This window comes from Rhipicephalus sanguineus, chromosome 10 (genome assembly GCF_013339695.2).
Source record: "Rhipicephalus sanguineus isolate Rsan-2018 chromosome 10, BIME_Rsan_1.4, whole genome shotgun sequence".
NCBI lineage: Eukaryota > Metazoa > Arthropoda > Arachnida > Ixodida > Ixodidae > Rhipicephalus > Rhipicephalus sanguineus.
In genome coordinates this window covers 68,751,354-68,779,048 of record NC_051185.1, presented here as the reverse complement: position 1 = coordinate 68,779,048, position 27,695 = coordinate 68,751,354, and the positions used below count along the sequence as shown (strand labels likewise).

At 48.5% G+C, this 27,695-nt stretch overlaps 1 protein-coding gene across 1 annotated transcript; it reads right to left on the bottom strand.

The window, feature by feature from the left end:
* Nucleotides 1-16,797: 16,797 nt before the first annotated feature.
* Nucleotides 16,798-25,027, bottom strand: LOC119372075 (glutamate-gated chloride channel). The gene is made up of 4 exons (XM_037642528.2): nucleotides 24,759-25,027; nucleotides 23,805-24,135; nucleotides 18,816-19,091; nucleotides 16,798-18,004 (listed from the first exon to the last, which is right to left on the bottom strand). Exons 1-4 carry the CDS (start codon nucleotides 25,025-25,027, stop codon nucleotides 17,486-17,488), a joined length of 1,395 nt encoding a protein of 464 aa, XP_037498456.2. The 3' UTR covers nucleotides 16,798-17,485.
* Between the last annotated feature and the right edge of the window lie 2,668 nt (nucleotides 25,028-27,695).

Sequence of the window (27,695 nt, the reverse complement as noted above, 5' to 3'; positions counted from 1 at the left end):
CTCGCGTTGGCTTTGGATTCGCGTGGATACGCACGGCTACAGCGGATCGATTATACAAGATGGCGACCATGACGTCATCTTGGATCGCATACGTGCAAGGAGGTTCATACGTGATTCTCATAGCAACTTGTTGCCATACTTGCCGATTATGTACAGTTTTTACACGTAATAGCGTGATTTTACTGATCAGGGTCTTCGTTTCAAAGAATAGGGCGCTTAATTACGTCCGAAAACTACGTTTTTGAATAATACAGGCCGCAAAAAGCCTGTCATTCGAGATTTGGGTTGGTAACCAGCTGGCGTTGAGGGGTTATTTTCAAACGTCTACAAAGTTACGTGATGGTAATGTAATGCCACTATATGTATCTGCCAACCCGTAATATCCTGCTCTAATGTGACCATCTTTTTGCATCATCTCCTCACAACACGCGCGGCACCAGTCTCGTCACTGCGGTTCTCGTAATATGAAACCGAAACTGTCCCCACAAAACAGTTATAAAAACGCGCCAAGCGTTTGAACGCGTTGACTTACCACCAACATAAGATAAAACGCAAAAAAAAAAATCGAGGAACAAAATTTGTCGAAGCTTGCACTAAGCCGCGCAAGGCTTAAAACAGCCAAACTGGACGGAATCTGAAGGCTTATCTGGATGCTTCTAGGTTATTTCTAGGCCTTAGTTAGGTGATGCAGGTGTTTTCGGAGTTTCTTTATTTTTTTTTTCAGGAAATTCGGCGTTTAATTTTGCATTATAGGTTGTTGCAATGTGTTCTTATTAATTTTACTTCCAATAAAAATGCGCGAATGAAATTCTGTTTCTCCATCCTTTAATTTTTTCTCACTTCTGTTTATAATTACCCTGTTAATAAAGCTGTTCGTGTGCATTGCTGTAAACTCGCCAAAGTGTACCTCTGGGGGGAGCAGGAGCTAGTCTAGCTGTTATTATTATTCAACCTATTATTGTTATTATTCTCAATACTCCGAAATCTTCGATGAAATGACATCTGAACACGAAAATATGCGAACACACTAAGTGTATTTTAGACGTCTGGAAGGTTTGAACGCACAAACACATATACATAAAAGCACAAATACTTAAATACTAAACAGCTACGTTTTTTTTTCGTATTTTAACCTTAAAGCTTGTTGTTATAGACGCAAGCATATTTTACGAGGTTGCTGCCGCTGATGGAGGTGCGCTTCTTTCGATTGACGATTCTCAGCTTTGAAAATGCCCTTTGGACGTTGAAAATGCCCATTTAAAATCGGATTTTGTCGGATAAATCCGAATTGTTGAAAATTTTACCGGCGAGTGTTTATCGGACTTTTTCAGATTTATCCGAAAACACGCGCAGCCCTACTTATAGGTCGTTGCTAGGCTTTAGCTGGGTGATGCGAGGTTTTTTCTACGTTCATTCTCAAAGCATAGGGCTTCGAGTTAAACCACAGACAGTCACAGACACGACACGGACGTCCAAACTCAAGAGACAGAACCTCGCGCTGAAACCAAGCGTTCGCACCTCCCACAGATCTACAGGCTGCTTCTAGTTGTAGCTAGGATGAACTCGGTAGTAGCTAGGTTGAACTTGGCTATATCGAGGTTAAACTTGGTGTGGCTAGGTTGAACTTGGTATTAGCTAGGTTCGGCGGGGGCTACGCCTAGGTGATTATTCCGGTAGTACAACCTACCAATTTCTGTGGCACATAACCGTTTATGATATTGATAGATTTCTCATAGGCCGCACATGAGGCTGCGGTATCCCAAGGGATCCCCGCCGACCTCCTCTAAGCCAGCGCAACCAGTCTTCGCACTGGTCCACTCTTTGGGTGTAGTGAGGAGAACACCACCTACACCACAGTGGCACATATTCTTTTGGTGACGATAGTTTTCTTCATTTTTAGTGAACCAGTGGTGAGTAGTGGGATTTACCCCGTTTCTGTGGCACATACCCGTTCCTTTATGATGATGATAGTCTTCGCGTAGGCCGCACGGCACATACCCGCATGCCGCAGAATTTACAGCTGATTAAACAGCTGTGCTGTTAAAAGAAAAAAGCTTCTTTTATCGGATGGGCGTATCAGGATCAAACGCCAAAATCGAAACTGTCCAACAATTAGACAAAATGCATGTAGGGAAGGATGTTTCAGCTCCACTAACATGAAACCTGTGGAAGGGCGAAACATGCAGTGTGCGCCGGTGTTTCTCGACGCAAAATCACTGCTAATGTGCAATGAGAGACAGAAGAAAGATTAGACACAGAGACCCTCAGTCCGCTTTTAGTTAACGCGCACGCTGCGAATCGTTATAGTTCAACTACGCACAAAAGAAATCTCCCACCGGCAGTACATTGCAGGTCATGATCCAGTGCCAGGGGCGTAGCCAGAAATTTTTTTCGGGGGGGGGGGGGGTTCAACCATACTTTATGTATGTTCGTGCGTGCGTTTGTATGTGCGCGTGTATATATACGCAAGCAAAACTGAAAAATTTCGGGGGGGGGGTTTGAACCCCCCAACCCCCCCCCCCCCCCCCTTGGCTACGCCCCTGTCCAGTGCCTACATATACGGGGTGGCCAGTGAACGGTTGTGCAGCGCGAGCAGTCGGTCTTTTTCAATCAAGGGACTCGCTAGCAGACGCTGCCTGCGTCGGCGTTCTCTTGCGGGCAAGGGCACGTTTTCATTCCTTGCGAGCTGGTAGTTCAGCATTCATGGCAGAAAGAGCGTTTCCGTAGTCAACATGCGCCGTTCGCTCTCTCTCGCCACACGAGCGCTGAGGCGGTGGCGCCCTCACTTGCGCTAAAGCAAATGGACCGTCTCGACAGCAGACGACGATGCACGCCGACACGTCGAAACCCTAAGGTGCTTCGCCCCTAAAACAGGTGACAACGCACAGCTTGTTTTGTGCTCTCGAAATCGTATCTTGCCTGGTCTTTCTCGTTCCAAACCATCAGAGTTGTGGAAAATGCGCCATGCATATGAACGCAAAGGTAGAAATGTGGCGTTGTGCAGGAGTGTGCAACTAACACGTGTGCGCAAGATTTTTCGAAGTGGTGTGTTTTGATGATCGAAATACGACCCTCGCTCTTTTCTCTTTCCTTTGCTACGCCCCGTTCGTCGGCTCGTCTCTTCTCCAGATGTCGCGTGACATACTTCATCGCTAACGTGCTTTCCAAAAAAAGAGTGTCCACTTCCACTCGCCAATGTAATGGATCCGCACGGTAACACGCCGTGCCAAAGCACCTACACTGGAGACGAAAAGCCGCCGTCGCCATCTTCCCCAGATCGTGGCGAGCAGGTAGCCCGCGTACCTGCTAGCAGAACAACCGAAAGTCGTGGGTTCGACCAACCGACAGCATCTGCTCGTGGTGACGTCAATACGAACGCCGGGGATTCCGAAACGCCCATCAGAGGACCACGGGATTGTGTTTAACACGAAAGTGTTTTATGCCGGGGTCCGCCAAGATTTTCATGACGTATTTCCGTCACGGAAATACGTCAGCAAAATGAACGCCATCAAATGGGAAAGAAAACTATAAGAAAAAATTCGGCAGATCCCACGTACCGTGGGAGTCGATGTTATGCGAAGCATGCGGCGGGAAGGTGAATGTGGCGTAATTCTTTATACTCAGTGAAACGTTACAAAATGAAGCTAATGACTTGCATAATATTTATACGCGCACATATATGTTGAACAGCCGCATATGCCTTATATAACTAGTTGTTTACAGTTGGGTAACGTTGCCAACGGCAATGTGGGTATCACCAAAACCAGAAGCGGTAAGCTGATATGTAGTGCTTATACTTGTCCCTTATGATGGAGAACGTACGCAAGTTTTACGAACCCGTGTACATGTGAGGAAGAAGTTCTTGACAGGTCTTGAACAAGGTCATCATCACCGTGGTCAGTGAGAACCAGCAGCTGGTCATGACTTGTTATTGGATTCGGTCGTTATCGCGGTGACGAGGGGTCCATGTGTAGTGAAGTATGAGGTATAGTACAGCTGTTGGTAATCGTGGACGCCTCGGTCATTTCGTCGACAAATTGTCTGTCGATAGAACCGGCGACATGTCGGAACCTGAAGTCACCGTTCGCGTTGGTGTGGTATACGCCGTCGAGGCTGGTAGGCCTGGATAGTGCTAGGTAGACCAACATCAATGAATGGCGCTTGTCGTGTTCGTAGACTATCTGCGCCTATGTGGCCTACGTAGCCTAGTCTAAAAGGCAGCTGTCAGTCAACCTGGCATCATCCTTGGTCAGCATGAGGCCATCGCCCAGCCTCGTAAGAAATGAAGATGACACTGCGTCGTTCTGGCGGACTAAGTGCACTTTATGGTGCGATGATGTGATTATCATACGTAACTTTCGTTGATGTATTCCTCCGTGGTTGAGCAATGCTTCAGTATAGCTTACTGAATCGTAGCAATACAAATGTAATGTTTATTAGAGTGCTATAAAAGCGGAGCCAACACTTGAACCACAGACGTTAATCTGATATGACGCCTGTATTGTAGGATTACACATCGTAGGAGTATCATGTAGTGTTTATTGCTTTCTTGCCAAAATTAGATAGCCAGCATCACAACCACAATTGACGTTGCACCAACATTACGTCTGCGTAGGCTGTTTTTCCAAACCAGTTTATAGACCTGGCGTGGCTGTGTGGTAGAATACCTGATTGCCACGCCTAATGCTTGGGTTCGATTCCTGCTGGCATCGTAATTTTCATTCTTTACATTCGTCAGGTCACCGCTGCCGATGTCAGTTCTTCATAACGCTCTCGCATTAAAAATTTCCAATGTCTGTTCTCGCTGTTGCTGGGTAGATATAAATAGTCAGTCACCTTTGGCGCATACCCGTACACCGCGGCCCGTGGTAAACGGGTATGTGCCACACGTGGTTTGACGACGTACGCGGCAGGACTTTCGCGTTATTCATGTCATGACCCGACAGTCATATTCGTCAAATCATCTTACCCTCCTATGTCAATTTTGGTCAACACCAAGTTAAGGAGGCGATCATGAGAGCACCCAGACGTAGGCGGCTAGATAGATAGATAGATAGAAACGCTCAAAGTGCCAAAGGTTCGCTAAGAAATGCTTCGCATCTAAAAGTTCCACTGACAGGAGTCGAACCCATGACCTCTCGGTCCGCGACGATGGCTGGCGGGCGTTTACCCCACTGAACTACCACCAGACTCATAACGGACCTGGCTACATCAACGCGCCTGTTATCTTTCACACTTTCCTCTCACAGTGTTCTTGGATGAATGGATGGATGCTGTGAACGTCCGCTTGATAACGGGGCGGTGACGAGTGCCACCAGGCTCGAGAAAAAAAATCACAGCATATCCACGGAGTGAATGATGATGAGCGGGCGAAGCTGCGGAGGTTCATCGGTAAACCGTGAATCTTCCGTGAATTCTGCCCAGTACATCATCACCGACGTGAGATCGGGCGCGTTTATACTAAAGGTTCGATGAGAGTTATGACGACTTGCAGCTCACTTTAATTTTACATGTACGCTGTGAATTTTCATTGTTTAGAAAACATTGCTTCAGAAAACTTCTGGCGTCTTTCGTTAACCAGCTGGCGTCTTTTCGTTTTGCTTTAGAAACATCTGGCGTTCTTTCGTTTTGTTTTTAGAAAACATCTGGCGTCTTTCGTTGGTTTATTTCATCAATCAACGGCGTTTTGAACAAAATTTTTATTGTTTAATCACGCACAGGAGAAATCTCACCAGGCACTACCTTGGAGGTAAACAATGGCTGCTAATGGGAATGAGAGACAGAAGTCGGCTTTTAGCTAACACTTCTATAACGTTTCCTACTGGAACATGCCAATGACTGCTAACGGGGAATGAGAGACAGAAGAATTCGGCTTTTAGTTAACGCGCACGCTGCGAATTTTTTATTGTTCAACAACGCACAGGAAAAATCTCCCACCGGCACCACCTTGGAGGTCAAGATCTGGTACTAGCGTTACGACTGGTTACGCACTACTACGACTATGAGGGACGAACGGGTGCCGCCTTAAGGAGCTTCGCCCCTAAAAAAACGCGACGTTGCTACGACCGTCCCATTCGGCGCGTTTCAAATGGAAGTGTAACGTTCTAACCCTTTAACACCGCGAGGCGGCGGACTTAGCCCAAGCCTCGCTCATAGCATCCATCCATATTGAAAAATAACTCTCCGACGCTCGCCTAGCTGTCGCACCGCATTCCCCACTCGCCCTGTGAGAAGTAACGGCCAGGCTAGAAGGAAGACAACGCGCGTAGCGTTTCCCTGCGCGTCTCACGACGCTTTGGAGGAGTGCATATATCGTGTATCAGTGTTTATTATGTGCTTGTTCATGCCATATTTGCGCGGGATTCACCATATGCGGTGTCCACGTATATTGTCACGGGATCGTGACGTCGATGAAGGCAGCAGTCGGCGTGTCGAAGATGGAACTCTTTTATTTTGCTGAACTTGTGGCCGGGAAACGGAAAGTAAAACTACAGCAATACGCACTGTACAGATAGCTGCGAACAGAGCGTCGGCCGTCGATAAAACTGATCATGGTTGGGACGCGCCGTCTTTTATACGTCATGCATCGAACTTTCCAGCCTTATCACTAGTGGTTACGCAAGCTCTGGAATATTCTTGACTATTCGCGTCATGTGCGCAATCTTGACAAAATGATCTACTACAATCTGGAATGTTCCCAAGCATTCTAGCGCGGCCCGCGCAAGACATCGATCACGCGTGCAGCGGACCAGTTACAAAAAAATCACAGCATATCCACGGAGTGAATGATGATGAGTGGGCGAAGCTGCGGAGGTTCATCGGTAAACCGTGAATCTTCCGTGAATTCTGCCCAGTACATCATCACCGACGTGAGATCGGGCGCGTTTATACTAAAGGTTCGATTAGAGTTATGACGACTTGCAGCTCACTTTATTTTACATGTACGCTGTAAATTTTCATTGTTTAATCACGCACAGGAGAAATCGCACACACGCACTGCCTTGGAGGTCAAAATCCAGTGCCTATATATACGGGGTGGTCAGTGAACGGTTGTGCAGCGCGAGCGGTCGGTTTTTTCAATCAAGACGCTGCCGCGACGCTGCCTGCGTCGGCGCCGCTGCGCCGCGAGGCAAGATGGGGGGGGGGGGGGGGGGGGGGCGTAGGAGAGGAGAAAGAGGGGGAAGCGTAGGAGAGGAGGGTGCGATACATATCACGTACTGTCGCAGCGCATTGTCTTTAGGGAGCCTTTATGTGTGCACGCCCCCTCCGTTTTTAAGACTGGTTATGGGGGAGGGGAGGGGACAGGGTGAGTGGAGAGGGGTAGAGGACATGGGGAATGGTGAGGGGGAGTGGAGAGGAGGTGTGTGGAGAGGGTATGCGCATGCGCAGTAAGGGTAGTCACGCCGCACACCACCACCACCGGACAGATACTGCCGTTTACTGCCGGCTGCCGGGAGATACGCCGGACAACGGAGACGTGACAAGGTTAGACTAAGAGGAGCTACGCCCCTAAAACATAGCAAAAGAAGCGCGCGTGGCATTAAGAACTTCAGCTACCGCAAGGGTTAAATCATGACCATGGGCGTTAGTCGTCGGTACGGAGATGTGCCACTAGGCGTCAAGGTGAGTGCGTCCACATCAGGCTGTGCTACATCTGCCAAACAACAATAGACGTTATACAAGCTCTGATATACCAACGCACTAAAGCAAGTGACTACTTCTGTGACAACACGTTTCACTTTCGTGTTATACCGATTCCTATGAGAGAGGGATCAACCATCTTTTTGATTTTGTGGCGTACCCGTGGAGCGTAGCGCTGCCGGGTTTGGCATTGTCGATCGCGACGGCATTCTGAATTGGATGCGCTTGTTTACTTGAAATGTTTGACGGTGTTTTGAACCACCCCTCCTGCTTGGTGAAGAAGAAAAAAAAAAGCACATCCTGCGTATAGCAGATGATGCTATGAATATCCAAACCATATCTTCTGGCGCTGCGCCGTGCTCCCAACCGGGCTGCAGAAATTAGGCGCCGTTTCCTCTTCAAACCACTACCAACACAACCATATCTTGCAGTCGTGCACGGCAAGGAGACTGAACAAACAGAGCGCTAACTTGCCATTGTCTGAGGCGTCCTTTTTTCATACATAGGCCTGTTCTCACTCTCTTCGGAGCTGCCGGCGCCTAGTGTTTGACGTTTAAGAGCAGATAGGATGATATTGGCCAATAGGCGACATCAATCAAGAGCGGCGCGTTTGGATCAGATGCACTTCTTGCCACGGGGTGCCACCGTGCTCCATAGTCTGCCAACGTTACACAGTGAGCCACACTCGCGTACCGGCAATACCGGAATTACAATGCGAGAGAGCGAAGCGTTTCGTCACGCGCGCTGACGTAACTTTTCCTCGCCCCATCCTTCGTGTAGCTTCCAGCGCGCTGGTCGGGGCGAGAGGATGTGTTTACAGCGCTCTCGACAAGCCCCTCCTCTCGTTCTTGACGGATTCGATAAAACTCTTGCGCCAGTCGATTCGTGAGGCTATAAAAACCGACATAAGGTCATTCAATGACTACTTCGGAAATCATTCATGACCCATTTAAAAAAAAAGGGCAGACCTGCACGGAACACGCAGCACAGTCACAGCGAAAGCTGGAAAAGCAGCCTTTTTAGAGCCGGTTGTAAACTCTCTTGGGGCAACTAATACAAGAAAACTTGCAGGGTATCCACGATCCAGCGCGCGGGGTTGGCTGCGGTATCCCAAGGGATCCCTGCCGACCTCCTCTGAAATAGCGCAACCAGTCTTCGTACTGGTCTCCTCTGCCACTACCACCACCACTATGCCATAAATCATAATTTCTGTTAAGTAGGGAAGCATCCACTAGGCCATTATTTGCCATTCTGCGGAGAAGCGAGGTACTCGCTACAAAGATCTGTAAGGCAAAACATTCGGCAGATCCCACACGTTGTGGGAATCGGTTTCATGCGAAGCAGTCAGCGAGTACTTCTGTGCTGTATTTCATGGCTTTGAGCAAAGCGTTACGAGGCGGATCGACGTGTTTCTGTAAGTGTAGTAGCTGTGTGCACATCGTGAGCTTACCAGGCACGTCGACAACACTGGCGTTTAAAGGGTTAAGGCTCTGTTATACTCCGACGTGCGTTCGCGTCAGCCCGCGGCGGCGGGAGTTGGCGACGCTAGGTTCGTCACGTTACGTTGACGCGAAAACAGAGCACTCTATCAATGCCACCTAGAAAAAAAATTAAGGCCTGCTCACTGCCGCCGTGACGTCACGCGTCTTGACCGAGCGAGCGAACGCGCGGGAGACAGTGAAATCATTGCCACTATCGTCTCCTATGAAATGATAAAGCGTTCGCGGCTAGTTTTACATGCGCAACAGCTTTATTTTGCCTTTTGCGTAGGGATTCTCGCTGGCTTAAGGAATGCGTTACGCTTTAGAGTCTGGTGATTGGTCTGTAAGCGACTTATTATCGCACTTAAAAATAAGAAAAGACTGTGCGCTATCGAAAATGTGACCGATTTATAAATGCGAAGGTTGATGGCCCCGAAAAGTGACGAAATAAATAAGGCATGTTTGATTCATACTTCATTCTTTATTTACACACACACACACGCACACACGTCACATTGTCCATAAGATGCGCAGAAACTGTTCCTATTTATTTGGTAAACTGAGAAAAATTGTCGGCACTGCGTCCAGAGGTCCAGAGTCAGCCGAGTAGCCCCCATAGGAGCTACTACTGTCCTGCCGGTTCTTGGATCGGTGTACTTAGCAGTCGTCCTTAAGTGTTCTGGCTTGAAATCGAGCTCACACACCTGAAAACCATTTAAGAAAGCGGTTTATCACAGGCTTTCCGCTCCACTGTGATACTTATTTGCTCAGTTACAAAACAACAGATTCTATGAGGTGTCTACAGGCATCCCAATTCGGCTGACTTGCAGCAATACACATTTCAAGGAAACAAATTAGGCGAAGGTGCTGGCAAGACTGGCGCATAATTATAATACCGCAGAAAGTGGTCGGAGCACCGGTCAGAAATACTATGTATTCAAAACAGATGCACGACGCCACGCACCGCCACTGCTTAGCGTTTCTCAATCAAAAGAAGCCCGCGGTGCTACGCGAAAATAGCGAAATGTTTACCGACCCTGAAGGAAAGAAACGCCTGTTCTGAGAATATACTGCCACGCGCGTTTATTGCTCAATTTTTATGAGTTCGGGGTGCGAGCAGCGGAACGCAAAAGGCATCTCTCGCAACGCTTGTGAAGTCGCTTGATTGGAGCATGAAGGTGCGTCTACTTCGTTTCGCCGTCGTTTAGCAGCCCAGTGGTGCGATCTTGTACGCGTTTCAAATTAACCACGGAGGCGTGGCATTACATCCAGCCGCACGTGACCGCACATGCCGCACGCGAATGGCCCATTTGAACCGCGATAGACGTCACGGCTCTGCATTGACCAATCGCGTGCGGTCACGTGCGGCTGGTTGTCATGCCACGCCTCCGTGTTTATTTTGTAACGCGTACAAGATCGCACCACAGCTCACCGCGTCTCGGCAAGACGCGCTCGTCAAAAACGGGAAATCTATGCACTTTCCAGAGACGCTACATCATCGCGGGGGTGAGCGTCTGCGACGCTCAGCTAAATGTGCCTTCTGTAAAGGCTTACGCTAACAAGTCAGAAGTACACACGGCATTATTTTATCGAAATAACTGAACGTGTTAGAGGTGGTGCCTTTAAAACATCTGAAAAGCAAGTAGCATAGACTACACATACCTTTGAATCACGGAGAGAATGCATATCGATGTCATCCCGATGAACGGCACGCTCTCATTTCTCTTTTTGGTCGCCTTGGGAGAATGAAACCACTGGAACCTTCGGTACATGGCCAATATCGGCGACACTTGGGCCCACAGCACTGCTCCATTGGGAGAGCTTGCAGGTGTACAACATTCCGTGAACGAAGCACATCACATCACCACGCAGCACTTCACAAACGCAGACCACGGTCTTCAAGCAGACGCCAAAAGAAACACCAGTATACACCAGAGCACGCCTGTCTCAAACCCAGGCTGCTGGCGAGCCGAGCGGATACTCTCGCACCCAGACGCCGGGCTGACCGGGCTGCCGAGGCGCGCGCGGGCTCCACCAAGTAAACAGGGCAAGCTGCAGTTCAGAGGCTTTAAAGTGCGAAAAAGTACCCGTTCACGCCGCTTCAGCGTGTAAGAGCTCGTCTTGGCACTACTGCGTTGTCTATGGATGCCAAAACAACCAGCGCAACAAGAGGATATTAGCGTTGTCTGCGACGATTACGACGCGCCACGGAAATAGTGCCGGTGTGGTGTTTTCAGCTTCGCCGCGAGTGGATAACTGTGATTCAAGCAAAAAAACTAGGAGCCGAGTGAAAATGCGCGAGTAAGTACACTAACTGCGTGTATTCTGCAGTGTGATGCCCACCTATTTCATTTTGCGAACCTAATTTGCGTGACACGCAGCTGGGTTGAAGGCAGGCGCGAGCTTTGTGTGGGGGTGCACTTCATACCTTTGAGCGTTTCCTTTGACGAAAGTCTCGTGCAAGGTAGTGCTTTCAAGCCCAAGCAATCAGCATGCTTTGCCACTTTCAACGTAGTATTAAGCTTTAGTGATTTGATGGCATCCACGCCTTCGAGATTTCGTTTTCAAAAGGTAATAAATGGCACGGTGCTCCTCAACAGCTGGTCAGAATTTCGTGCTTTCATTGCAGTGTTTGATGTCCCCAAATTTATTTGGACACGAGGCATCCAGCTGCACATAATACATATATTGGCACGTAAGTAAACAGTACTCGCGCCAGTGTCCTTTACGTCGCAGGCGTAGCTAACCGGCTTAACTAAGAGTAGCACAGTTTCGCTTGTAAAGCATCATCGTTACAAGAATAAAATCGCGCAGGTAGCTTCCAAATGGGATCGCTGAACGATACTGCAGGTTATACTCTCTGACAGCACGCTTTTGTGAGCAAGACTCAGTATTGTAAGAGCGCTCGTGAAACAAAAATTACGTTCCGCGAAACTACCCGTAAAGCGTACTCTCATTATTACGCGATGCATGCTGAAATGATCACATTCCACAAAACTTTGTGCACAACTTGTAATATGGCGCAACAAAACATCGTTTCACTCTTTCGCGAGCTGCACTGCAATTACGATTCACGCGTACCACAGCGAGAACGTTTTTTTACAAATGTAACAGCGTACGTATCTGACGAGGTTGCTTCCGCAGCTCGCTCAGCAGGTACTGTAGACATTGTGGACTTGCATGAGCAAGATGTTCTTGATGTTCCAATAAAATCAGCGAAAATGTCCAGGCTAGAAAAGATGCGAAACACGCTCTCCGACTGGCTGAGTTTCGGGAGTTCCACGTTTGCTCTATGTAGCGTCTGCTGGCGTGGCAGCCCGCGCATGTTTTTCGTCGCGTGTGCGATAGATGGCGCGACGCGCGATGCAAATATGGCGATGCGCATGGAATTCGCTGTGTTCTGGTCTATACCACAGCCGGCTTCGTCAGGCTTAGCAATCCTGCTCTCTCGAACGGCGTGAGCATGCATGCGCACGTCTACTCAGCAGGAGATGAGCACTAGATGAGGGTCAAAAATGACTGACGTCAGAGGCCATGCCCGGAGTAGTGAGCAGGCCTGAAAATATTCTAGAAGGCGCTGACTCTATTCGCAATGGATGCTATGAGCGTCCCCTTTATAACGGGGCGGTGACATGTCTGCCACCAGGCTCGAAGGATAAAACAGAAAAAAAGAAAAAAACTTCCTTGTTTCATGTTGTCCTAATGCCTTATCTACATTGATTAAATCTATGTTATTATAACAAAAAATATAAATTCACAGTCCATCCCTCTGCCTCTTAAGGCAGAATAACCTTTTTTCCCCCAATTATTTATTTTTGTACTTTATCTCTACTTTTCTGCCACCAATACTCTAACCGTCTCTTACTTATTTCTATCGCGGGCGTGTTCAGCTTTCCATTGTTGTCCCTAAAACCCAAGGCTTCATGTAGACTCGTGCCCACACGTATACCTGGGTGAATATCGCCACATTCAATCAGTACATGTTCCATCGTTTCCTTAGTTCCCCCGCAGCATGTACATAGTTCTTCTTCGTTACTGAATCTCGCTTTATAACTACGCGTTCTCAGGCAGCCCGACCTTGCTTCAAACAGTAAAGCGCTTCCCCTTGAATTATCATAAAACCTTTCCCTCCTTATTTCGTTTTTTCCTTTTCGGTAGTTACTCAGAGCCGGCTTCTTTTCCATCGCTGTCATCCAATGCCCATAGACTGTCGCGCCGCCAAGCGGAATTCAGGAGCGTCCTCTCGAGGAGGGTTAGTAGACGACAAAATGGCAGCACTACGCAGTCGCTCCCTTGTTCGGCTGTGCTAGCCTCAGTGTTAACGCGTTGACAAGAAAAGAACACTACGACTTTGCATGTTCTCTGCATCACTGAACAAATCGAGCCCTCCGTGACACGATAAATCTGATTCGTTCTTGCGAGACGCGAAGTTTTCGTGAAAATACGTGGCAACTCGCGCTTTCAATGCTAGCCCACAGCGTACACGTACTATCAGCTTCGCGAGGCTTTCTGTAGCCAGGTAGGTTAGTTAAATGTTATCGTCCGACATATTCAGTTGAAGCCCACGCTGTTTTACTTGCATATAGCATTGGTCAGTGTTTCTTGTAGTGCATGAATCCCATAACAACGTACGCGGGAGGTCGCGCGGGCACGCGATGTGCTTTTGTATAACTGAGCGATCTCGAGTTGGCGATACATTAAAACAGGGCCTCTATCCTTTGTCAGCAAAGCGCTGTTACGAATCGTGCGAGCGACGTTTCAATCATTCGAGGACGCGTCTGCTCGACGCCTTTCGTGGAGCGAACGCTTTCCACGTCGTCCTTCGCCAGTGTGTTGGTTTCATAGCCACCGCTGCGCCGCTTGTTTTTGTACGTTTGTTGATAGGTGGCAGCACACTGCAAGCGATTTGCTTGTTGACCGGTCTGAGAGCAAAATATTTTTCGCGCCCAGACGTCTCCCTAATTGTAAACGTAGTGACGCGGAGTGGTCGAAGTTGTTCGGCGGAGGAAATTCTTCAGATTGCTTTCAGCAGTGATGTTGAAAGACACCATCTTGAGGACGATGATTTTCACTGGACGTAGAAGACTGTGAAAGCACCGAGAGTGACAGCGACGATGAACGATCAGCTGCTAACTCACGAGGAGCGAGTTGCACTTCACGTCCCCCGTGCGTTAATGTTCTTTCACGCTCGTAAGTCACTTTGATTGTATTTAATGTATAATATCCCTGAGCGAGATCGAAATAAAAGCATAGTTCCTCTTGTGCATTGCATGTATTACAATTATTGTGGATATTATGGAGCGCCGCATGCCGCCAACACGCTCGAGCTCGACCAGCGAAGCGAAATGGTTAGAGCGATAGAACGTGCAGTCACGGCCACAATGCATGCCTCTCGCTCTCAGCTAACTTCTTCGACGTTGCGAAAGCATACGTGTGCATTCTTTTCGATATCATGTTTCGGTCGTGCTGATCGAACCTGCAACACGCGAGTGAAGTGAATTGCACACGGCTAGAGTCTGAGCATGGCTGACACAAGCGCTACTGAATGGGATGCGAAATGCTTGTGTTACGTTGAAGACGTAACTCCGCGTTCCCGACGGCGTATTATGTTTGCAAACCATCACCACGTTAAACGTGCGGTCCCGTGCAGCAGATAGGCTGCCAGCGGACTCGCTGGCAGCCTATCTGCGGCAAATCCGTCAGGCAGGCTCGGTACGTACTACCTCGGAGTGCCGTTTAGCTTATACGTCAATTCTAGTTCATGCAGTTTTATGTAGCACGCACAGGATTTCGCAAAGCATCGTTATGTACGGTAACGGAGCTGAAATATAACCTTTCACACCGCAGCAAATAATTAGGTGGCGAGTACTTAGCACTTTCCATGATTTCGGAAAGCATTTTAGTCTCATATCCATTTCAGCGCAGCTCATGACTTCATCCGGTGAAAGTGGCACGGGCCGTACGTCCGCACGTCCTATCTTTTCTTATGCTAACAAACGGGTTGACCCTCCTCCTGGCGCCATCTTGAAAAGCACGGCGCGCCACCTATAGTTCGTGGGCATTGCGAATACTCCCACTTGCGCGACGCACTACGTCGCCTTGACGCATGCGCAATTGAGCGCACTCGGCGTCCCTTCTTCACGTAGAGAGACAGACGCAGTTCAGTCTGGATAACGTCGCCGGCGTGGAATGCAGCATGTCGCATCTCGCGTCGGCTGCAGCCGGGGCGCGTTGACGGACGTTGGGCGCGTCAGTCGCATCGCGCGTTGGCCTATAGAGTGCTGCACGTTTGTTAGTGTAGCGTCACTGTGCCGAGCGTGCGCGCGCGTCGACGTTACGCTGGAGTATATCAGCCCCTTTACTTATGATGCGTCGTAACGTCAGCCCTCACTTTCGAGCACACACATCAGTTTAATAAAAACGATGTGCACGCTGCGGTGTGATAATGTGAATATCATACGTAGCATTCATTAGCCTATTCCTCCGGGGTCGAGCAACGATTGAATATAGCTTGCTGAATCATAGGAATGCAAATGTAATCTTTATTAAGACTGCTACAAAAGCCGAGCCAGCACTGGAACCACATACTTTAACCTGACATGACGCCTGTATCGTAGGAGTACATATGTAGCGTTTATTGCTTTGTTATAAAATTAGATAGCCAGCACCACAACCACAACTGACGTTGCACCGACTATACGCCTACATAAGCTGTTTTTCTAAACCAGTTTATAGACCTGGCGTGGCTCTGTGGTAGAATACCTGATTGCCACGCAGAATGCTTGGGTTCGATTCCTGCTGGCATCCTAACTTTTATTCTTGCCATTGGTCGTGGCAACGCTGCCGATGTCGGTTTTTCTTAACGATCTCGCATTTAAATTACGAATGTCTGTTCTCGCCGTTCCTCGGTAGATATAAACTGTCAGTCACCTGTGGCGCATACCCGCACACCGCGGCCCGTGGTAAACGGGTATGTGCCACACGTGTTTGGGGGAAAGGGTTTGACGACGTACGCGACAGGATTTTGACGTTATTCGTGTCATGACCCGACAGTCATATTCGTCAAATCCTCCTACCCTCCTATGCCAATTTTGGTCTGCACAAAGTTAAGGAGGCGATCATGAGAGCACCCAGACGTAGGCGGCTAGATAGATAGATAGATACGTAGATAGAAACGCTCAAAATGCGAAAGGTTCGCTAAGAAATGCATCGCATTTAATATGTGCAGTTTGTTGATGCTGTAGCTGATGACGATGAAGAAATGTAGCTGAGCACTTTGTAGTGGGTGGGAAGCTTGAAAACACACACTCGTTGCGCAATTCACATCGTGTGAAGCCGGGCTGTTATTTTACTCTCCTATCACGATAACTTACATATGTTAACGCGATTCCTTGCCCCACATGACGCCTGTATAGGGTCCCTTTGCAATGGAGTTTCAAGCACCGGCGTGGCTCTGTGGTAGAGTATTCGACTGGCACGCAGACGGCGCGGGTTCATCACCCATGCGATCGTGGATATTGTCATCTCGTCTCATTTTTTCTAATTTCGCGCGGTAGCGGTTATGGACGCTGGCGGTGGCGGACAACTATGTCAGCAGGAAAAACGAAATCCCGTCGGAGCCAGCAATGCTATTCGGCTGCAACATCATCAACAACAATAATAATAATGACGTCAGAAAGGACGTACCAGAAAATGAACGTAATAGATTTCTGCTATGGTGTCGCAGTAAAGATATCAACGCAGGTCGCTACAAACCAAGATGAAATAGTTTATTGTAAAGTACATCTTAAAGAACAAACCCAATAAAGCGAGGCCATTTGAAGTGTGGAACGATGCACGTGAATACGTGCACTGCGTTTAGTTAAGGTCTATTTGTGTAGCAGAGCGCTTTTATTCGCAATATTTTTTCCGTTCGTACAAAATACAACACCCCGTTCACAAAGTTTCGCAATTCTAAATGAGCAACAGTGAGCACAAGACTGCGATGACGATTCGCCGAAAGCATGTATCAAACCTCATCTAAAGCACGCGTTCGATCCACGAACCATGAAAAACACGGTGAGAAAGGCTTGAAATTCGTCGTACATCTTTGTTAGGAGCGGGTCAAATATAAAGGAAATACAAAGCAGCGGAAGACTACAAACAAAAAGGAAAACAACACTGCATTTGATGTTCAAAGTGTGTTTACCTTTTCTTTAACTGTTGGATACATTCATAAACAAAGTGCGACCACGGTGTATATAAAGTTGGAACCTTCAATGAAATATGTTTTTTAACACATTTAACAAAATACAATATTTTTGCAGTGTTAAAGCACACGTGTCAAGATGGCGCAGAAAGATGCGTTCGCCACGCTATTTTCACTAGTACGATGCCGCGTACCACAAGAAATATATGGACGCCACGAGCATGAACGCGATGGGGAAGATGACCCTGGCGAGTACGTCCAGCTCGTTCGCCCGGTAGGCGCGGTACGAGCGCTCCGTCTGACTTGCCGCGTCGCACATGATCGTCAGCGTGTTCATGGTGGGCGGCTTGCGGTAGACACGGTAGCGGGGCTCGGCTACGGCGGACGCGGCCGCGCCCACACCCTGCGCCCTGGCCTTGTCGCGATGGGAGCCGTGGGCCAGGACGAACTCCAGGAGGCTGCAGAAGACGGCGACGGCGCTGACGAAGAACCAGACGTCGCCAGGCTGCAGCTGGGTGGCGTGCGGACTGGCGATGCGGTTGTGGCCGACCTGCGCGACCAGCATGAGCAAGCAGGCGACGCCCAGCGTGACCCGGGAGGCGGCCGCGCCGGCGTCCACCCAGAAGGCGATCCAGGAGACGACAACCACCATGGTGGACGGCACGTAGGTGGACAGCAGGAACGACCACGTCACCTGGGAGGAGGAGGAGAAGCACCGTGGTGTACGAAAAACTTGGAGGACGCTTGAACTTTGCCTTCAAGAGCAGGGGCGTAGGCAGAATTTTTCTTTTCGGGGGGTGGGGGGGGCACCTCGTTGATTTAAAGAGGGGGCCGGGCAGGCAGATGTGGTCAAGTGTCATTTTGGGCTCTTCAGAGACTAAATACATGCATACATGTATGCCATAGCAAAAAAAAAAAAAAATTGGGGCGGCGAACGGGCCCGATGTGCCACCCCTGGCTACGCCACTGTTCAAGAGTAGAACGCGATAGCTTTAACAGGCCCCGTGCGCATCGCCTTCTCAATTGCTAGCCTGGTTTCTGTGCGCGGTGCAACCGTGCCATAAGGAAACGAACGAGTGTGCTCGTAACATTGGCCGTTTAAAACTATGTTACAGAATGCCTAGTGCAAGTACAGTAAGTGCCCACAACGCCATAATTCTTCCTTTTGCGAATCAGCGAAGCGCCCACTATCGCGCCCGTAAGGCAACACGCGATCCTACGCTGCTGTGCACTTTGTTGATGCTTTTGCAGCTGATGATTGAATATGTCCGAGCGCGTTGTAATGGGTGGGCCTTTAAAACACCTCTTTGCGCACAATTCGCACGTTTTCACGCCCGGCGCGATTCTACGCATCTACCACGCAATATTACATGCGTTAAGGAGACTCCTTCGACTACATGATAATCATATAGTGTTTTTTCCCCAAGCAGTTTCAAGCAATACCGTGGCCCTCAGCTAATTTCCAACGGGACGCGATAACACGCATTTTCGAAAGCGCACTTTACCTTGGAGAAGTGAAAGTCGGCCGCAATCGCGGGAGCGCTGCCGACGGCGGACGCGTCGTCGCATTGGACAGGTTCGACTTTGACGAGCGTGTAGACGAGCGGTCGCACATCCGCGTGCACGACGACGCTCTCGTACTGTCCGCGCAGTGGGCTCGCCGTCTCGTTACCGATCCAGACGAGGCTGGCTAAGCTGTCGGCATCGTGGAGCAGCTTGACCGCCAGGCTGCACACGGTCACGCCAAGGATGAAGTTGTCCCGCTGGCCCAAGCACAGGACCTGAGAGTTTGAGAGGACCCCCCAAAAAGAGTTGTCAACAAACTTCATCATAATCAATGTTAAGATCAGGATTGTCAAAGCGACTGTCATACGCGGAAACATAGCCGTGTGTAGGGTTCCCCATTAGGGGGTGGGGGAGTATGCAGATTGTCACAAACCCCCCCCCCCTCCTTTGGTCGAGTCCGCAATGCTCCAGAATGGATAAAAAATGAAAATCAAGCGGTGACGTGCTTCACACAACGGTCTGCCTTTGGTCCCTGGCCTCCCGGGAGTAAAGATGGCAAGTAAATAGGTCTTGGTCTTGGAATGCGCTTGCGGCCTGAATGTCCAACGAGACGGAATGTACACCGAGACTGAATGTCCAATAGTGGACATTCAGTCTCGTTGGACATTTCGTCTCGTTGGACATTCCGTCTCGGTTGGACATTCAGTCTCGTTGGACATAGTCTCGTTGAACATTCAGTCTCGGTTGGGCATTCAGTCTCGTTGGACATTGCGTCTCGGACATTCAGTCTCGTTGGACATACAGTCTCGTTGGACATTCCGTCTCGGTTGGACATTCAGTCTCGTTGGACATACAGTCTCGTTGGACATTCCGTCTCGGTTGGACATTCAGTCTCGTTGGACATACAGTCTCGTTGGACATTCAGTCTCGGTTGGACATTCAGTCTCGTTGGACATTGCGTCTCGGTTGGACATTCAATCTCGTTGGACATAGTCTCGTTGAACATTCAGTCTCGGTTGGGCATTCAGTCTCGTTGGACATTGCGTCTCGGACATTCAGTCTCGTTGGACATACAGTCTCGTTGGACATTCCGTCTCGGTTGGACATTCAGTCTCGTTGGACATACAGTCTCGTTGGACATTCCGTCTCGGTTGGACATTCAGTCTCGTTGGACATACAGTCTCGTTGGACATTCAGTCTCGGTTGGACATTCAGTCTCGTTGGACATTGCGTCTCGGTTGGACATTCAATCTCGTTGGACATACAGTCTCGTTGGACATTGCGTCTCAGTTGGACATTCAGTCTTGTTGGACATTGTCTCGGTTGGACATTCAGTCTCGTTGGACATTCCGTCTCGGTTGGACATTCAGTCTCGTTGGACATACAGTCTCGTTGGACATTCCGTCTCGGTTGGACATTCAGTCTCGTTGGACATACAGTCTCGTTGGACATTCAGTCTCGGTTGGACATTCCGTCTCGTTGGACATTCCGTCTCGGTCACAAATTTCACTTTTGCGTTTTCGTTCCACACATCCCAATATTTGCTGTGAAAATTTTCCGAATGTGCCCTAACATTTGCGACGTGCGTGAAAATTCGTTTCGTCGTGATAGGACGTGGTGCTGAGACTGCGTATTACGCACGGCGCGTAATACTGCTCGATACCCAGTCTTGTACAAATGGCAAGGATATATATATATATATATATATATATATATATATATATATATATATATATATATATATATATAGAGAGAGAGAGAGAGAGAGAGAGAGAGAGAGAGAGAGAGAGCGCAAAGACACGAGGGAATAAAATAGGAAACAAGACGCAAAAAAGAAGTATTTAAAAATAAGACAAAAATATTTAAAGAACTCCCTTTTGCACCCGTTTGCTCGTGTTCATATAACTTGATGCCTTTTCAACAAATCGAGTTGAAAGTTTGCGCTTTTTATGCTTTCGTTATGTGCCTCCTCCCTAAAAATATGTACCTGTAACTTTAGCACAGTTTAACAATTACGCAAAACCAAATAGCCCGGTACCTCACCTTGTTGAGTAATCGATTAGCTTTCAGTTTTTTCTCGGTAATCCGTTAGTTTTTTTTAAAGGTAATTGTAATCGCTGACGCTCTTTCACTGTAATGCGTACAAGTCAGTTCCCGACCCAGTTTTTTTTTTTACTTGAGCTTCACAGCACTAATATCGACATCATTGAAAGAGTAATAGAAAAGTTCGTGTTCAGGCCGGTTCTGAAAAGTCCTCAAATGATTTTAAAGATCATAAAAACGGTTTTATTGTCGCCAACGATTACCTGTATGCTATGTGTTGTAATGAAAAATTATTCACGCGAAGCACTTTGCAAAACGCGAGCAAGATTGGCTACTTCGGCAATAAGCTCAGAAAAAATGAGCAGTTCGCAGCGGATGGCCTGATGCTCTCTTGACTGGCCCAGTGCAGCGGAGGTGTAGGTCACCGCTCATTGCACGTCACTCTAATGTGGTGTGACGTCACTAAAACTTTCGTTACGCTTCCTACGCAGTGACGTCGGTGTCAGTCGCGCTAGCGATGGGTCTCGATCGCGAGAATGAGCATTTATACAGACTTTGGAAGTGAATTAAAATGTATTCTAAACGTTTGCTGCGTGCAATACTTCGTGCTGAGCGTCCTTGCTTACAGAGAAAGCCTACAGCACGCTTTTTATAGCCTCAAAATTTGGTGACACCACCTCTTTAACGGCATGGTCTTTCCTAGACCGGCCTGCAGTTCTCTTGTAGCCGAAATGCCATGACATGTTTCCATCAAGGTAGTCAAAACTAAAACTGATATCCCACACTCAGCATGCTTCATAATCATTTCGTGGTTCTGGCGCATAAAACCCAAGAATTTAATTTTAAAGGAAAATTTCCTCCCTAGCTTCTTCGACCCGCATTCTTTAAGAGTAAAGAAGAATTGTTCTAGGGGCTCGTAGAAAGCCAACAATAAAGCCAAGGAAAGCATAGGTACGTTATTCGTTGATCTTTTTAATTGTAGTGTAATGAATATGACCTAAATTGAAAGGACATAAATGGGACGAAAAAGCACACTTTCTTTCGGTGGGATTCGAACCCACAACTTTCGCATTACGCGTCTGATGCTCTAACAATTAAGCTACGACGGAGGGCGCTCCCTCGTCCACTTTGTTGGGTATTTACGTGAGCTGGATCCCTGGAAGTGTTAGCAAGCGCAAATCGTCGCCGTAATTATAAGGTTGCGGGTTCGGATCCCACCGATGGAAAGGGTGTTTTTTCGTCCACTTGGATTCCTTTGCATATTGGTTACAATTATTACAGCGCAGTTAAAAAAAGCAACAAATCTCGAACTATTCTTCTTTCGCACATTCATAGCAAGGGATTCGTCCTGCCTCGTGACGCTTTCTGGCTAAAATAGTGTTTCACACTCGCCGCCTTAGCTACGAGTGGCGCTGGTAACACTCTCAGGGATTAAACGCAGATAGATACCGCACAGAGTGGACGAGGGAGCGCCCTCTCTCGTAATCCTTTAAGGGGCTGTGATGTCCGATTTATAACAAAGATAAACAGGAACAGCAAAGTATGCAAACAACCAAAATAAAGCATTAAAGTAACATATTCAATATACATATGAAAACTAAAAATACAAAATAGAAATAAAACTAACAAAACTTGAAATTATGGTAAATGCAGTAAAGCGAATAAGGAAACAAAAATACGACGCCCGACGCCACAGACAGTCAATATTTGCAAAACACAAAAAAAAATGCGATCTTCCGTTAGGCTATCTTAACCCAATGAATCAGTTGTCTGAGAAATTTCAAACGAGGGCACGTTTATCTCTTCTAAATTGGACATTCCGTCTCGTTGGACATTCAGTCTCGTTGGACATTCCGTCTCGGTTGTACATTCCGTCTCCTTGGACATTCCGTCTTGTACATTCCGTCTCGGTTGGACATTCAGTCTCGTTGGACATTCAGTCTCGATGGACATTCCGTCTCGGTTGGACATTCCGTCTTGTTGGACATTCAGTCTCGCCGGTCACGTGACCCATTGGACATTCAGTCTCGCCGGTCACGCAACTGTCCGAAAATCGGCGTCCGTCTTGGGATGAGAGTTTCATCGCCTGTTCCCACTAAAAAGTGGATGACGTGCAAGGAACACTCAAGCGAAGTGCCGGATCAGTTTACAGTAGCAAATTATTTGATGAGAACTCTAGTGTCGTTAGTTACATGATCATGTCAGCAGAGAAAAATGAAAGTCAGTATCCCCCCTTTTCCTATTGCACACAGAAATCTCCGCACCGGCATGTCAGTTCGACGTGAAGGATTTCAAAGTATCTTTTCGTTTATTCTTATTTTTGTCCATTTTAGGTATCTGGATACATTAGAACACGGTGTTAACAATTTTTTTACTTATAAAGATCTATATAGAGTCTAGGAGACGCTATCAATATCTACGACTTCAGGGCGAACTCGTACAGGAACTTTAAGGCGGCGACGCCATTTGTCCTTTGTTCTTGAGCTTAACAAGCGTCTTTTCAACACTAAAAATAGTGCTTTAGGTATTGTGAAAAGGCGATGTACTAGATTTCGTTACTTATGCTTTTTACTTATTACCCCTTTGCTAATGAGCAGCAGTCGTTAATTCCACCGGTGTATTTTGAAAACCGGTGAGAAAAACACGGTTTTATGATGAACACCAGGTCAGGAAACTTTTGACGTGAAACAATAATTTTGACGTAATAATAATTACAATTATTATTATAGCTGGTGTTGCACGTGCCAAAACCGCGATACGATTATGAGGCACGCCGTAGTAGTGGGCTCTGGAAATTTCGACCGTCTGTGTCTGTTGTTCTTTAATGTGCACTGACATCCACGAGCCTCTGCTACCCTAAAATCGCGGGATCGAACCCGCGAGGTCAGCGGCCAAGCACCGAAACCACTGCACGACCGAGGCGGACTGTCTGACAGCCTCCGCACCTGGAATACGGCTCTCTGGCGGGAAAGCAAGAAGTCGTCTTCCCTGACGAAGACGTCCGGCTCGTCCCAGCGGGTCACTTCACCGACGCCCTCGAAGACGACGCCGGGACGCCATACGCTGCGCGCCAGGAACTCGGGCATGATGCGATGGCCCAGCTGTCGCAGGAGCTCGACGTTGACGCGCGAGTCGCGCCACAGCAGCGACACCCAGGCGTGCAGCTGGAAGCCACCCAGCTCCCCAACCCGGATGTCGCCCACAAACGTCACTTCGAGTTGGATGAAGACTTCGGTCTTGTTGTCAGCTGTCTGCGGTGGCGAAGATTTGGTGTACCTGCGAGGAGCACAGTGAGGTGGCATCGTTACAAGGTTGATGGGCGTGCGCACAGGGCAGACAGGAGGGGGGGGGGCGGACGATCCCCTGCACCTGCAAATAATCTAAGGGGGGCGCTAAGTCATTCCCATACCTTTACTCAGTCTGACCTTACCCGTCATGGTCTAATGTGCAGGGTTATGGCTATGCAGGATTTTGACGATAATGGCAGCCGAGTACCCCTGATATGTTGCATTCCAAGAACAGTTTACTTCACACATTGCCCCCGGAAAGCCAGGGACCAAAGGCAGGCTGTTGTGAGCAGCGAGTTACTGCTTCATTTTCATTTTTTTTTTTGCAACCACTGCGGCGCTTGTTTTCTTGCGGACTCATCCATTTCTTTAAGGGGGGGGGGGGGTAGGGGGAGGGCGGAGGGGGGTTTCTACGGTGACTACGGTATACCAGCTCAATGGGTTTATGACATGAAAACCGCTTCAGGGTCACCTTGATATGTGTGCCAAAGGTGCACTGAATTGCGAGATGTACACGGGGCTAGGTTGTAAATGGGCCTAGAGGATATAAGTAGTAAAATATGGCAGTGACTAGTTAACGTTCGCAACAAAACACTAAGAACATGTAGTCACCTGGAGCCCACGACTTGGGTGTAAAGGGCTGCTTCCTCCGCGGAGAATGCGGCGCAGTCCCTGAGGAGCGTCAGCAGCAGGAGCAGCAGCCGGCTGGCCGAGGACGCGCGCCCTAAGCACTCGGCTCTCGGGTCGGCACGGCTTGCGCACCGCCCAGACCAACCGTCGAAGCCTACATGAAATCGGCCTCGCATCGGAGCGGCCCGTAGAGCCTCGCGCTTCGGAGGCGTCGTCACTACCTTGTCGCCTCTTTCGAAACCCGTCCCCATCTCGGAACCGAGGAAAAGCTGTGGCACCGCGATGGCTGAAAGGGAGCGACGCACTGCGAGTGCTAGTTAATGAAGCAGCGGCGGCCGAGAATCGTACGCGAGTGTGGTGCTGATGGGTTGATGATGATGATGTTCCTTCCTGTATGGCTCGTACCCACACTGGGGGATTGACCAAAAACTGCACCATGGCGTGCGCAAAGTTGGGGCGGGGGACTCCCATCCCCCCTAGTCATCTAAGGGGGGCGCCGAGTCTGCCCCATACCACTACTCAGTCGGACCTGTGAGTCATTGTTTAGAGGGACACTAAAGAGCAAAACGATTTTTCTCGCATTAGTAAAGTATAGTCTTCCACGATGCCAAAAACACCACGCTTGCTGCGAGAAGTTCGGCGCGAAATTTAAAAATGAATCTTTGAACTTGGTTTTCTCCTCTAATAATAAACCTATGGTGGTGAAATAAACTACACAAGAGTTCTTCGAGCACACTTTATCAATCTAAACCAATTCATTGTTTCTCTTTAGTGTCCCTTTAATGTTCAGGGTTATAACCAACGCAAGTTTTTTGTTGACAATGGCGGCTGAAGACCCCTGATGTTGATTTTCGACAGCTGTTTACTTCCCATATTTGCCCCTGCAAAGCCGGGAAGCAAAGGCAGGCCGTTGTGAGAACCACGTCGGCGCTTCACTTTGATTTTTGCATCCATTGCGAAACTTGTGGGGGGGGGGGGGGCACCTCCTCGATCTGAAGTGGGGACCGGGCAGGCAGATGTGGTCGAGGGTCATTTTGTGCGCTGTATGCCATGGCAAAATAAATTCGGCGGGGGGGGGGGGGGTGTCCCGGTGTACCACCCCGTGGCTACGTTACTGTGTGTGGGTGTGCTCCCACCGCCTGTAACGTAATTTTCGCCTCAGACGCGCGCGTGGACTTCACCGCGGGGCACAGGTGGCAATGGTGGCGTATTTAGCGAAATCGCCGCCGTGGGAGGGATGGCGCACTGTTCCCGCGGTGGCTAGAGTTACTGTATATGCTACCTTGGCGTCGCCTGGCGGCGAGGTTACGCGGGCCCATGTATAACAGGACTCACTCTCTTTGGTCCTGGGTGCTGCTCATGAACGCTCGACTCCCGCGTGATGTGGGCGATTCTGCAGCCCGTCCCAACGGACTCCCTGCCGCGGTGAGTCGAACGTCGGCGACGCCGCATTCGGGCTACATTGTGTGTGATGCTGTTGTGCCCGGTATAATGGCATTACATTGTGCTATTTGTCGGGCTGCTTTAGTTGATGGCATGATTCGAGTGGCGGGCTCGCTGTTATGTAAAAGGTGTTTATACATGCTCATGCGTTCGTTGCCCTACGGTGTATACTGCGTCCCTTTGTTCCTCGAGCGTGAGACCCACAGAACTTTAAAAAAAATTGAAATATTACATAACAGAAAATACGAACATGAAGAAAAGACTGCAATAATTGTGCACTTGTACGATCAGACCAGATAGTTAACTTGACAAGAAAAGGGGATGGATGGATGGATGGATGCTATGAGCGTCCCCTTCTTAACGGGGCGGTGACCTGTGTGCCACCAAGCTCGACAAAAAAAAAAGAAAAAGCGTTTTTCTTTCTTCTTTAGTTGGCGAAATGCCGCGTCGACTACCATTAAACCAATCTACTACAGAGAAAAAAGAATCACAGCTTATATAATAATATCTGGGGTTTAGTGTCCCAAAACCACGATATGGTTATGAGAGACGCCGTAGTGGAGGGCTCCGGAAATTTCTACCACCTGAGGTTTTTTAACGCGCACCTAAATCTAAGTACACGGGCCTCAAACATTTCCGCCTCCATCGAAAATGCAGCCGCCGTGGTCTGGATAAAATTCACAGCCCAGTTCTCTGCCCCTTACGGCAGAATGTCCTTACTTTCCCCACTATTTATTTTTGTCCTTTCTCTCTAGTTTTCTGCCACCAATACTCTAACCGTCTCTTATTTCTATCGCCGGCTTGTTCAGCTTTCCATTGTTGTCCCTAAAACACAAGGCTTCATGTAGGCTCGTCCCCAAACGTACACCTGGATGGATATCTCCACATTCAATCAGAACATGCTCCACCGTTTCGTCACCTTCCTCACAGCATGTGCATTGTTCTTCTTCTTTACTGAATCTCGCTTTATAAGCAACTACGTGTTCTAAGGCAACCAGACCTCGCTTCAAACAGTAAAACGCTTCCCCTCGAATTATCATAAAAGGCCTCCCTCCTTATTTCCCTTTTGCCCTTTTGCCCTTTCGGTAGTTACTCAGAGCCGGTTTTTTTCCATCGCTGCCGTCGGCTAAATCCTCTCCGTCTCTCTGACTTTTCGTTTAACGCTCTTTGTTGCCATATTGTTTACAGTACCAGCCATATATTTACTGGTCAGCCTCCTAGCTCTTTTTCTCCATTGTGTGTCAACGCTCTTTCTATACAAATATTGGAACACCTTCTCTGCCAATCTACTCTCTTTCATACTCCTTAACCTCTCTTCGAACCTTATTTTGCTCTGAGGTTCCCTCACCTCAAAACCTGCCCATCCCATATCGTCCTTTAGAGCCTCGTTTCTGCCCGTGAGCGCCCAACGCGAGGCGTCCCACGGTCCTTTGATTTACATCCATTCCTGTCTCAGCCCCATGCTAATCTCAACGT

Coding starts and splice junctions, on each gene's coding strand:
- LOC119372075 (XM_037642528.2), bottom strand. CDS start 25,027: ATGGGGACGGGTTTCGAAAGAGGCGACAAGGTAGTGACGACGCCTCCG. Junction 19,092..23,804: donor GCCAGAGAGCCGTATTCCAG/GTGCGGAGGCTG, acceptor TCAAACTCTCAG/GTCCTGTGCTTGGGCCAGCG. Junction 18,005..18,815: donor CCGACTTTCACTTCTCCAAG/GTAAAGTGCGCT, acceptor TCCTCCTCCCAG/GTGACGTGGTCGTTCCTGCT.